The sequence below is a fragment of the Danio aesculapii genome, chromosome 22 (genome assembly GCF_903798145.1).
Source record: "Danio aesculapii chromosome 22, fDanAes4.1, whole genome shotgun sequence".
In the NCBI taxonomy this organism is placed as follows: Eukaryota; Metazoa; Chordata; class Actinopteri; order Cypriniformes; family Danionidae; genus Danio; species Danio aesculapii.
The window spans coordinates 16031402-16045212 of NC_079456.1; the positions used below are offsets into that span (position 1 = coordinate 16031402).

Here is a 13811-nt window from a genome sequence, read left to right on the forward strand (position 1 = left end):
TTCACAGTATGTCTAAGAATATTTTTTCTTCTGGTGAAAGTTTTATATGTTTTATTTCGGCAAGAATGAAATCAGTTTTTAATTTTTTAAAAATCATTTTAAGGTCAAAATTATTAGCCCCTTTAAGCTATATTTAAAAATAAATAGGGGGGGGGGGGGGGCTAATAATTATGACTCCCACTGTGTATGTATGTATATATATATATATATATATATATATATATATATATATATATATATATATATATATATATATATATATATATATATATATATATATAGGGTGTGCAGGCACATTGTCGGTGCAGATTCTTCCTTTGTGTACCAGAGAAGGAGGAAAAGCCTCATCTGTCTTGTGTCTGACGATCCCTAGTCAGTTCACATTGATATGCAGACCACACGGCTGTGCTGCTCACGGACTGCGATGAAGGGCCTGGGATACGATGCGTAATGACACTGAAGGCTCTTTAACACCAGTAGATGCAGAGCGACATGCAGAATATGATGTTGGGATCTCAAACAGATCTCAAAACAGCCTCATGACACGGAGTGTGTTAAATACCTCATGAGAGCTGCAGTCTTAATAATAGGGATTGAGAGAGCCTATATAGAGTAGCTGTGTTCAAAATCGCATGCTACTCAAGTGAGTACTACATTTGAATTTACTCTACCACCATTAGAAAAGTATGTTCTATATAGTATGAATATGAGTAGCATAAATGGAATTCAAATGTACTGTATCTGTCATGTTATTAAACACATGTCACTAGCATTGCTTCACTCCCATTCATAGATTCTCTTGCATGATCTCATGGGATAATAAACTGTCCATTGGATCCGCACTTCCGAACTACATGTCATCTGGGAACTTCTAGCCTACTGTTATACTAAAATGAATACTATTAACTCTAGAATACTATGTTATACTACTTCAAATACTATGAATTCAGACATATACTATTCGGCTCAGATACGGTCTTCACAAAGTATAGAGAAGTATGCATCTGTCTAGCTAATACATAAACTGGGTAATGACTACAGTAGGAACAACTCCAAAATTTCTATAATTAACCATAACCCCCATGTGGTTACTGTATATAACACGGTAGTTCTTAGATAAATACACATACTGTAAAATAAAGTGCAACCATTTATTTATTTACTTTTAAATTATTCTAATTACCAAAAAACAGTTTTAGTTTACCGACACACATGCTAAAACTACTGATGTACTGTTAGTAAAATTTATATCAAACAATGCTTACTTTGGCACTTGCATATTTCAGTTGACTTGAGTGTTTCTAAGTGTCATTTTTTTTCCATACTTAAATAAAATATTGCCAGCGTGTCTTGATATAGATGCACTCTAGGTTACTTTTAGCACACAAAAAATCTAGGTACCAAAACCTGACTGGACGACTCTGAAGTTGACCAATAAGTAGTGAAAGTGAGTATTTTCACCCCTGTTCTGCAGTCTTAACATGGTGAATGTCTAAAATTGTGCTTTTCTGTGATTTTTTTTCTCTTGCTGCATAAAAAATGCATGGTAGCGATGGTATCTCTCGCTCTAGTTCCCTAAGTCATGACCCAAGACAGGCTTAACTGGGAAAGTTGTTTGCTAAATGTCATCTGGGTCCAAGAAACTCTTGCTCTCTAGAGTACCTAGCTGACCCAATGCTCTGATTTTAGTGATGTTCAGGAGAAGCTATTTTAAAACATCAAACTGTTAGGCTAAAAGCTAAACTAACTCATAATTCAACTAGTCAGGCAACCCATAAGTAGGTCTAATACTTAGTGATTGATGGATGGATGGATGGATGGATGGATGGATGGATGGATGGATGGATGGATGGATGGATGGATGGATGGATGGAAAACAAGTATGAAGTACAAATGGATGGATGGATGGATGTGAAACAAGAAGGAAGTACAAATGGATGGATGGATGGATGGATGGATGGATGGATGGAAAACAAGTATGAAGTACAAATGGATGGATGGATGGATGTGAAACAAGAAGGAAGTACAAATGGATGGATGGATGAATGGATGGATGGGTGTGAAACAAGAAGGAAGTACAAATGGATAGATGTGAAACAAGAAGGAAGTACAAATGAATGGATGGATGGATGGATGGATGTGAAACAAGAAGGCAGTACAAATTGATGGATGGATGGATGGATGGATGGATGGAAAATAAGTATGAAGTACAAATGGATGAATGGATGGATGGATGGATGGATGGATGTGAAATAAGAAAGAAGTATGAATGGATGGATGGATGGATGGGAAACAAGTATGAAGTACAAATGGATAGATGGATGGATGTGAAACAAGTATGAAGTACAAATGGATGGATGGATGGAGGATGGATGGATGGGAAACAAGAAGGAAGTACAAATGATAGATGGATGGATGGGAATATACTGTTTGTTTTCATCCCTCACACATTACAGACACCTTCACTGGTCTTTGTGGAAGTATGACATCACATTTAACCTTTTCATGCATCAGGTTAAATTTGAAACCTAATAGAGTTTGATATAAGTTTGATATATTATGTTATAAGTGTAACTGACATAGATAGTGCCATAACTAGGTTATAAAGTCTCTCTAAATGAGATTATGTTTTCTTTTCCAGGAGAGCATCTCCGCATCTGCCCTCAAGGTTACACCTGCTGCACCAGTGCCATGGAGGAAACACTGTCAAACTTGAGCCGCAGAGAGTTTGAAGGCCTGGTCAGGGAAGCAGGACGATCCATTCAAGCTTTGCTTAATGCTCAGTACAGAACCTTTGACAGTGAGTCAACAGCACTTTTTGGGTTTTGATGCCAAACAGTTTTCAAGGAACCTCACCTTTTAAGTTGTCATTTCTCCACCCAGTGTAAAGTTAAAGAAAAACAGAGTAGCAACTACAGCAGCTCATAGCGGAAATGAGATTTAGGGGTTTTTACAGTGTGCTTTTACTGTCACGAATGGCTGTCTTATCCAGAGCAGTAGTTTACTTCATCTGCTTTTAGTTAACATTTTTTCTTTTTACCCGTCTGCAGATTTAACGGCATCAGGGTTAATGAATGTGTAGGGTTAAATAGTTGCAGCACTCTGAAGTCCAAACTCTCTCCTGGTTTGTGTCATTGTAAGCTTAGATAAAAGGAAAACTCTGTAGCTCATATGCTTTCGCACCAAGTGGTCCTTCGCCAGGCAATTACAGTGGGCTTTTATAGCCTTTTACTGCAGTGCACCATTTAGGAATGATAAACTATAGTGACGCCCAATAATGATAACAGATTTTGATGCAGCTGTTTGAGTTCCTGACTCTAATCAGACACTTCCTGCAAGTCCCCAAAAAACTGTTTACGGGCTATAAGCAACTTTGCGAGTATGTCCGCTTATTTTTCTAACTCTAAACTGCATCCTGACAGTGTACTAATACTCTAATGAGAGTTAGTTGTTGCCAACAGGATACCTAAAAAAGATTCATTTGGTTATTAGTTTCCTTCTGTGAAAAGTGACTCCTTTTTTATCTTGCAGCATATTTCCTGGAACTCCTGAATGGCTCTGAACGGTGGTTAGAAGAGGCTTTTGTGGCTGCACTTGGAGAACTGTATCGATTGAATGCAGGAGTGTTTCGTGACCTCTACGCCGAACTGCATCGATATTACGGTGGTGCTTCCCTGAACCTCGAGGAGGCCTTGGATGAGTTCTGGATGAAGCTCCTGGAGCGACTTCTGAAGGCGTCTGACCCTGAAACTGCCTCCCTACTCTCTGATGACTTCCTTGATTGTGCCTCCAAGCAGACCGAGACCCTGCGTCCTTTTGGAGATGCTCCACGGGAACTAAAGGCCAAGCTGGTGCGGGCATTCATCGCGGCCCGGGCATTCGTCCAGGGCCTCAACGCAGCTGGAGAGATTGTACGGAAGGTGTCTCAGGTACAGCAGATTATTTTTCTTTTTCAGGATACTGTGATGTAGTGGTTAATGCCCAGGGCTGGTAACCGGAAGGTTGTTGGTTTGATCCACACAAGATGCATGCCCTGTGCCAAGACCATGCTGCCTTTAAGCAAGGCAATTAATTCCAGAATGCTCCAGGGTGAAGGGCGGCATTCAAGCATGAAAGTTAAAAACAAGGGTTCGACTAAATAAGTTAAAAATAAATTCCCAAGAGTTTATAAGACCAATATTTCCAGTCCCTACTAGCACTGAACGAATTGAAGCTAGATTTGCATCTTCTTAGCAAAGCTTCTACAAATTGGAAACGGGCCGTGTGGGAGCTGAAAGTTTAGTCTTGTAATGTTAAAGTCTAAATTTCTTGACTTAATTATTTTGTCCTCCATGCTGTAAGATTAATCACCTAAGAGTTGTCCTAAAAAGCCCTGGAATAGCCATATACCGACATCAATATTTTCTAATGTGTTTTCCAGTGTGAATTCTTGGGTTTAAGTTTTCACCAAATATAGCGCTTCACTTAAAAATTATAAGGCTTAGTTAAGGTGTCATCAGACCAGGGATTCTCCCTCAAGCCTTTGACATGCCTTTTGGGCAAATACCAGCAAAGAAATTATAACAAAGATTTTCTTCTTCCACCTTTATGAACCAAATTTATGAAGTGGTTCTGTTCTTGGCATGATATTGATGCCTCATGAGATTCTCAAATGTATGTTGTGTATAAGTGTAACACTTTAGTGTTGCCAAACCCTTCTTGTCCAGACACCCAATTCTGGAGGAAGTTCAGTTCTCACCTTTATAATGACAAACCTCATAGTGCTTCAAGGTATATTTAATATGTTTTATATCCTTGCCCTGACTAGTATTTTTCAAGAACTTGCCGCAGATCTGCTAATAATGATCCTTGAGTTCTGCGGTAGGGTGTTGCCTTGGAAATGAAGTGTGTATTATTCTAGACACAGGTGTGTTTGACATTAGACTTATACAGAAATGGAAAAAATGTTCAGTGAATCATTGTTCCTTGGTATAACACTGGTCTTCCGAGAAGGCCCACAGACAAGCATTTGTGGCTATCAATCTTTGAATTGATGTGCCTAAATGTGTAAAACTACAAATACTTTTCAATGTCACTACATTTGTGGGAGGTCTGGTTGTACTAGAATGGCGCAATACCTTCATGTGTCCTAGCTGGCTAGCAAGTCAATCAAAAAATTCATCAATAATGGATCAATGACATCAAGGCAAATGGCTAAACAATAGCTTCACAGATGATGTTGGCTCCGAACCCACACAAGAAAAATTAGTCCAAGTCCTTAGTGACTACCCTTCCCTTCCCAACTACTCCCTGCTGTTTTGACAAATGAAAGTAGGGCACAATGGTACCTCTCTGTTTTTTTAAGGAATTTCTTACAGAATTGGATTCAGTCTCCCGCTGCCAAACTCTCAAGAGATTCCTGCTAAGCAGACCTAAATTCTTGCTGATGTTGGGAATATATCAGTTCAGAATATTGCGTGCCTTTTAAAAAATGGTTTTATGTTGACATCTGTAAAATCTGAATTCCACTGCATGGCAAATTCATAGGGATTAGCATTAAACATGAATATGTTTAGTCATGGCCATTTTCAAGTTTGTTGAGCAACATGACAGGTTCACATTCTTTCAGAATAAAGGGATTAAACTGAAGATGCCTTCAGCTAATATATAAGCATGATTACTCTGCCCTCCATACTTGGCTTTCCCAAAAGGCTAAATAGATTGAAGTAGATGACCTGAATCTACATGCAGGTAATAAGCAGGTACAATTCAGGAAATCAAGCTAACTCACATCTAGTGTGCTAAAGTTTACCAGTGTTCATTCAAAATTTACAAAATTTGTGTTTTTACTATCGGAACAGCTCCCCTGAAGAGATACTGAGTTAATTGCCTTGCTCACTGATAAATGCCATGGTTACTATTTGTGAAAGTTTAATTGAATATTGTAATCTTAAAAATGGCAATGGTCACTCTTTCCACAGGTTCCTCTGAGCCCAGAGTGCAATCGTGCCATTATGAAACTGGTGTACTGCCCTCATTGCAGAGGTCTGGGATCAGTCAAACCTTGCATCAACTACTGCAAGAATGTGATGAAGGGCTGCCTGGCTAATCAGGCTGACCTAGACACTGAGTGGCAGAGCCTTATAGGTAGAGCTTATAACTCTATAACTCTTAAGGCTGGTTTATACTTCTGCGTCAAGTGATCGGCGTGATCCACGGCGTCTGCCTTGCACGTAGTCGTGCATTTATACTTCTGTGCACTGTTTGTGTTGCTCTGCAATAACACTTCCGAAACGCTAGCTGGCAGTAGGTTGTGTTCCTCTGTGACGAGTTTCTTTGTAAGTGTTTTCTTTTTTTCTGAACAGTACCTTAATGTACAAGTAGCTAAAGATTGCTTATTCAGGGGGAAACCGGTAGACGTGCATAAGAACTTTAATCATAAGGTAAACACAAAACTTTCCAGCTGAAGCTCCTTCACGGGACTCAACACTTGTAAACACTCGCTTCATGGGGCTCGCAGCTCTCAGCACTGCCCACACTCGTCACAGCTACCAAGCCGACCAATCACAGAGCTTGCATTACGCGTCGTTGCGGTATGTAGTTACATTTTTTGCGAGATGTACATCAGCATCACCTTTGGCAAGAGCTATGCGACCGTGCGAAGGCTGCACCGGAGCAAACATGTGACGCAGAAGTATAAATCAGCCTTTACTCTTTTTTTTTTGTTTGCTTTTTCCTATTTTTGTTGCATTACCTCTTTTTATTGCCTTGTAAAAACTACCATTACAGTCTTGACAGAAATTGGAAAAGACACAAATTTATTCACCCTCTTATCTTCGTCAGAAACCATGCTGCAGGTGGCTTCCAGTTTTGGTGCCGAGTCCAGTATGGACACGGTGATCTATTCAATTCCTGTGAAAATCTCAGAAGCTGTCCTCGCCATGCAGGAGAACATGGAGATCTATACCAGCAAGGTTAGGTCATTGAAATTAAGCATCTATTTTAATCTTGTGCGAGTTTGTTAGATTTGATTGCACTCGAGGTGTCAGTTTAGAGACTTATTGATCACGCAAGCATCATTTGTACAAATGTATATGTACGCTTGTGTTGTGTTTCAGGTTTTTAAGGCCTGTGGGGACCGTGGTGAGGAAGGCACACCAAGTTCAATATCTGAGGAGCCAAAAAAGAAGGAAAGCACAGTGACTGCTCTGGAATACAAACCCAGCCCTAAGTCTGCAGCCAGACTGGAGGTCCAGGTTTGTGAATGTGTGACTGGGTCCACTTCTGAACATTTCTATGAGTTTTATACAATATTTCTTAAACATCTGTGCAATTGCCAGGTCACGGATGTGTCCAGCAAACTCAAGGAAATGCAGCTTTATTGGATCCAACTCCCTTCGGCTTTGTGCAGTGGTAAAACGGCATCTTCAACAACTGGTGACAAATGCTGGAATGGCATCACTAAAGCCAGGTATTACAAGTAAAGTCTTTCAATTCTACAATGAGAGGTGTATATTTAGACGGTCGGTATCTGTAATTTGCAGATAATTTTTTAGATAATAAATGTATGCACTTCTCAAGGCTAAATAGGTGTGCAGGATTTTGATGGATGACTTTTAGGATGAATGCACATTATGAATTTATAGATCGTTACTCATGGTCAGTGCTGGCGGACTTCTCAAAACTGCATCCCTCCCTCTTTTTTGCGGCCAAAGTCATTAAATTGATTGTTTAGCAATCACTGCCACAGACCTGAACTCCCATTGCTCAAAGTCATCAGAAGTGATTAATCACTAGATGTGCGTTCATGTGAGAAGATTTTAACAAGTATGGCCAAAAAAAAGCTCTATTTTTGGTCACTACTAATACCTATTAGCTCTACATAACCAAATTTGCAATCTTATGGGGGTAGTTAATACATACTGGTGTTATTAGTGATGTTTGCTAACAAGTATTCATATTACTATTGCTAGTTATGATTTATACAGACAATGAAATGAAGGGACGTGAGCTAAATCTAAAGACTAGAATAACAAAGAATCTTAGTAACAAACACCCTAGCAACCACATAGCAAACCGGTCAGATGCTATAGCATAATAAAATAATAATGCAAAATACTAAAAACATTGCATAGTAACCACCCAGAACAACCTAGCAACCACACAGAAATGTGTTAAAACCCTCTGAATGTTGAGCAACATGCTAAAAAAATAATCAAAACACCTTAGCTACATTTTAAAAACAGTTCATTTTGACAGTCACTATGCTAGCATGACACTATAATCCAGTTTGTACCACCGGTATACGTTTTAATTTCAGCTCAGGACTATAAATTGTGAAAAATATAATCCAAGAAGTATTAACAAAATGTGCGTGACTGAAATGGTTGTGGAAATTGATTTTTTTTCTGCAGTTACCTCCCAGAGGTCATGGGTGATGGGCTGGCCAATCAGATTAATAACCCAGAGGTGGAGATCGACATCACTAAGCCTGACAGGACTATACGTCAACAGATCATGCTGCTGAAGATCATGTCTAACCGCCTGAAAAACGCCCTCGAAGGCAATGATGTGGATTTCCAAGACACAAGTATGTAGCTACAAACTGCTTAGTGCTAACTAAGGCCCTGTTTACACCTGGTGTTAAGATGCAGTTTCATCAATCTGATCTAAAGTGGAAAGTTCTAAAAACAAGTGAAGATGGATTTTAGCCAGTGTGTGATCAAAAGGGGACCACATTAATATAGGATCTAAAACATTTTGAGCTTGCCCGATTTTGACCAATACTGCATTATATACCCCTAATATTTAGATAATACAGATAAAAGCTGGATGACACTAAATATAAGTATAAAAAGGGTCAAAAGAGCTTGTCCACCTTCAACACTGTGGCCTATTTACACTATTAAGATGTATTTTTGTAAATACAGACACAAGAGTACAACTCTAAGCAGGAGTAAATGGGGTCCTACAAGGCTATTTACACAATGTCTTCAGCCAAAAACGGGAAACTTTATATACACGTTGCTGGTTTGTTTACATGCCTAGATGCATAAACATCGATCATTTTGAAAACATTGTCATGTAGACGTGAAACTTTTTCAAAACTTAAGGGATAAACTTTTCCATTTTGGCTACATTACTGTCATCTAAACGTAGCCTAAAATGCTTTAAACTTCATCCCAATCCCAATTCTATTTTTGTACCCCTACCTCTTGGCCCTTGAAACAGAGTATGAAAGGGAAGGGCTTCAAAATTTACTCCTCATATGTCATCGTGATCTCTTGCTTCATATGAGATCGACGATCGTGACTGCTGTAGTTATTTAAGTTGTGTTATGTTCACAGAAGGCAATGATATCATGTTATCATAACGATATAACGTGACAATAAAATCGTAACTGTACTGTGCATCTACACCGTGGCCATATTCATCCAAGTAAACACACAAAAACAACATTAAAATTATACCAGATACTGTACAAAGGTCTTTCCCAGTCACTAGACTTTACTGACTGGGTATTCGATTGTCATCGAGTGACAGAATATTGTGGGACTACTTTACTGGAGTTATTGACAGGGATTATAGAAAGCGAAATTTAGCGCTTTCTTTTAAGTGAAGTTTAATTTTAAACTAATTTCGAGAGGAGCACATGCTCATGATTGACCCAGCTGACCCACATTAGCTAATCATGATCTTCCAATCAAAGGACCCCAAGTCACTATATATATCCTCATTTCCTTTCAACAACTATCTTCGTCTAGAAGAAACCCCCCCTCCCCTTCTTCCACCTTTATCCTGAATGGGCGGCAGGGTGGCCCAGTGACTAGCACTGTTGCCTCACAGCAAGAATACCAATGGCATCGGGTCTTTACTGGGCCATCTGGTATTTCTGTGCAGAGTTTGCATGTTCTCCCTGTGTCCGCGTGGGTTCCCCGGTTTCCTCCCACCGTCCAAATATGCTCTACATTGTAGATAAAATAAGCCTAAATATTTTTTCTAATTTCTTACTCTCAGGAAGTTCACCTTGGTCTCAGCAGCAGGGGAGTTTGAGATCAACCTGAACTCAATTTCCCCTCGCCCTGTGAAAGGGGGGAGCCCTGGGCCCGAGGATCCCTTGAGCTCAGGGCTCTCTCCCGGGACAGCACGCCAAACAAGCTATGTATAAATCATGAGCTAAATGTTAACTCTTGAAAGCATGACGGTAAAAAATGAAATCGGTTATGAATATTAAAACATGTGCTTGTTTGTTGTAAAAATTCATAATAATGACAAAAAAAATACTAATTTAATCTCCTGACTTCCATGTGCAGCCATGCTGTCGTTGTAGCTGGTGTATTCTGGGAAGTTTTCATACCCCATTGTTTCGAGTGTGGTCCTGGGCATTTCAAGGGCTATCTAGATGTTACCCTTAGCCCTAGGCCTTCAAGCTAAAGAGAATTAAGACACGGCTACCCCGTCGCGTAAACGCACAAAACGAGGGGTAGGGGTAAGGGGAAGGTCTAAGGGGTAGAATTGGGATTGGACCTTATTCACTAGAGGTCTACCGAAATACCAATGCCATGGTTTGGTTCAGTTCATGGTATTGGAGCCTTTGTACAGTTTGATTTGGTGTGGGAGCAGCGTTTATGATTTGGCATGGGCAATGTTAAGGAACACTAGTTCTTTTTGTTTTAAACACATAACTTTTACACATGACATCCACGCTGATGTTTTTTTGTCACTCAAAAACACACACTTTTGGAAATGCTTAGTTTGGAGTATGTTTAGTTTAGAAAATGAGGGTGTCAGCACACAATTCCCTGATTGGGTTTTTGGGCCACTGTGTATATTTTATTAAGTCATTCTCAAACGACCATTACACTGAATTTTAGTTTCAGTTTTGGGACAAAAACAGGGGTAGTGGGTGGTAGATAGGGGTGGAGGTAATGGGGGCAGTACCACATTTTTTCAGTCCAAGGTTGCTGGTTCGAGTCCCAGCTGAGCCAGTAGGCATTTTTGTGTGAAGTTTGCATGTTCTCCCTTTGCTGTCGTGGGTTTCCTCTGGGTGCTCTGGTTTTCCCCACAGTCCAAAGACATGCAGTATAAGTGAATTGGGTAAAGAAAATTAGCCATAGTGTACGAGTGCGTGTGTGAATGCGAGAGTGTATGGGTGTTTCCCAGTACTGGGTTGCAGCTGGAAGGGCATCCGCGGTGTAAAACAGGCTGAAATAGTTGGTGGTTCATCCCGCTGTGGCGAATGACAAATAAGGGACTAAGCCGAAGAAATAAATTTATGAGTTTTAATATTGTTATACTGTACACCACTTTGCCGTGTTTACATTTGCAGTTTTGTCTATTTATTACAATTTAACACAATTCACTATTTAATCACCAGTTAATAATACTAAATACAGTACATGTGTAAACAGTGTCTAAAACACTATGTTTGTTCTACTTCTGTATCTAAATATAGCACTATTATAAGGTTGGATGGTCTTGCAATTTGCAATATTGATTTTTGTCTCGAAGCATAATGCAATTTCATGCAAATTAGATACTGCATAGCAACCATTACGTCTGTAGCCTATTTACCAAAGTAATCATGATGTTTTTCCATAATGTGTTTCTAGGTGATGATTTCAGTGGCTCGGGAAGCGGCATGTGTGCAGACCACCTGTGCGTTCGTGGTAGACCTCCGGTTTTTGGGCCGAAAACGGACAGGCCCAAACTCTACGCCACTGGGCCTGAAAACAAAAGAGTCAAAGGGTCCGGAAACCAGATTCAGCCTTCTTTCATTTTACTGGTTGTGTTCTTTGTGAGTCTATTGCTCAGACGATAATGGAGATGCTAAATTGAACTTTGGGTTCTGGGTCAGGAAATTTGGATTAGGACAAGGAATGTTGAGAAAAAATTGAGAAAATGGGAACAGGTGAGTGTAATAAAATTGCCAAAAGAAAAAAAAAGGAAGCATTTTGAGTGAAAGGACATTTTAATTCCTTTGGAATAGGTGGGAAAGGAATTGCTTTTGTGTTTTTTTATGTTTTGTAATATACGTCAGATTTGAGTGCTGACTTGTTGCATCAATCGTCATATTGCTTTTTTTTACCTTTGAATGTAAACAGATGGACAGGAGGAATGCTGGTTTAGAGATACAATATGAGCTTCTTGAAAACATAAGTGACTTACCCACCCACAGTTCTTTGCTATTAAAGTCACAGTCAACAAGTCACCTCGTGTTTCATTTCACCATGCTTGAGTTACGCGAGTTTGTTTTTGCACAACTGTACATTTTGTCTTAAATATGTCACAGATGGACATTGTTACAAAGTACTACATCAGTCAGATCCCTTTTAGATTACAAAATGTATGAACTTTGGCATGGACATGGATTGAAATATGGAACTGCTGAGTAATGTAATGGTGTTTTTTTAAACTGTGATTCATTTAGTTTGGTCCAATTTTGTACAATAACAAGCTGTGATAATGGACAAATTTTATTGAATAGAAGAAATGTCAATTTATTTCACACCAACATCAAAAACAAAAAAAGAATCGTTTTTTTGGGGTTTTTTTTGCATAACAGAAAATAGAGCATTTTTAGGGCTAATACATTTTTTTCCATATTTTTTTATGTAAATATCTGCATTTATATATATATATATATATATATATATATATATATATATAAATAAAGATGAAAAACATTGAGTTTCTAATAATTTCATAATTATACCTTCACAACTTTTCATTATATTTCATTATATAATTTCTAGTATATCAAAATACATAATTTTCTGGATTAATTTCATTTTATTTTCATTACAAAATGAATGAGAAAAGAATGCAAAAAGAAAATAATAATAATAATAATTGATTCATTTTAAAAATGCTTTATTTTTAATGCAATATTTGTTTGTTTTTGATTTAGCTGTGAAATATGTCCCGGACATATGTTTTTGTCTGAATTGTAAATGCAAAATAATTGACATTCAACAGACAAAATCAAAAAATATCACAAAAAAAAGCACAAAATACTTGCTTCACTTAATCCCATGAAAACCATGCATTAACACTCAGAACGATGCTAAATTATATTAGTAATGTCACTTTCTGAATACTTTCAGCATCGATGCCAAGTTAAACAGAAGCATGTGTCAACCCTGAATGAACCGATTTGCTATGAATGGAATTTCATTACAGCCAAAGCTAATGGGAAGCAGTCATTTACAGAATGTATCGTTTTAAAATACCAAGTGTCACTTTTGATTAAAATACAGTTTAAGACTTTCCAGAGCAATAGGATTAAATCAAATGGCACAGATATTTTAACTACTGGTCAAAAGTTGTTTTTTAAGGCCTAGTCTGCTCATTTATTTGATCAAAAATACTGAATATTAAATAACATTACAATTTTAAACATCTACTTTCTTATTGCAATTTAAATTGTTCATAAATAATAATATGCTGATCTGATGTTAGTGGCGACGCAGTGGAACAGTAGGTAGTGCTGTCGCCTCACAGCAAGAAGGTCGCTGGTTCAGGCGAAAATATCCGCTGCGTAAAACATGTGCTGGATAAGCTGACGGTTCATTCCGTTGTGGCGACCCCTGATTAATATAGGCACTAAGCCGAAAAGAAAATGAATGAATGAATGGATGATCTGATGTTCTATTATGATAATAATTCAATAATTATTGGCACTAAATCCTAAACAATTATTTCTGATTAACAGTTTAGTAGAAACTGTAATACATTTGACTTTTTAAGATTCTTTAGTGAAAATAATGTTAAAAATAACAGCATTTATTTGAAATAAATGACTTTAATTTCACTCTTGAACCTTTAAATGT

General features: G+C 38.3%; 1 protein-coding gene across 1 annotated transcript in view; it reads left to right on the plus strand.

Moving 5' to 3' along the window:
• Positions 1-12186, plus strand: part of gpc1a (glypican 1a) — a 46264-nt gene extending 34078 nt beyond the window's left edge. Inside the window, exons 2-9 of the mRNA XM_056448112.1 lie at positions 2642-2800; positions 3532-3929; positions 5961-6126; positions 6823-6953; positions 7098-7235; positions 7320-7450; positions 8394-8569; positions 11592-12186. Of these exons, the coding sequence (XP_056304087.1) occupies positions 2642-2800; positions 3532-3929; positions 5961-6126; positions 6823-6953; positions 7098-7235; positions 7320-7450; positions 8394-8569; positions 11592-11800 (1508 nt within the window). The 3' untranslated portion in view covers positions 11801-12186. The remainder of the gene's footprint in view (positions 1-2641; positions 2801-3531; positions 3930-5960; positions 6127-6822; positions 6954-7097; positions 7236-7319; positions 7451-8393; positions 8570-11591) is intronic.
• Positions 12187-13811: the final 1625 nt, after the last annotated feature.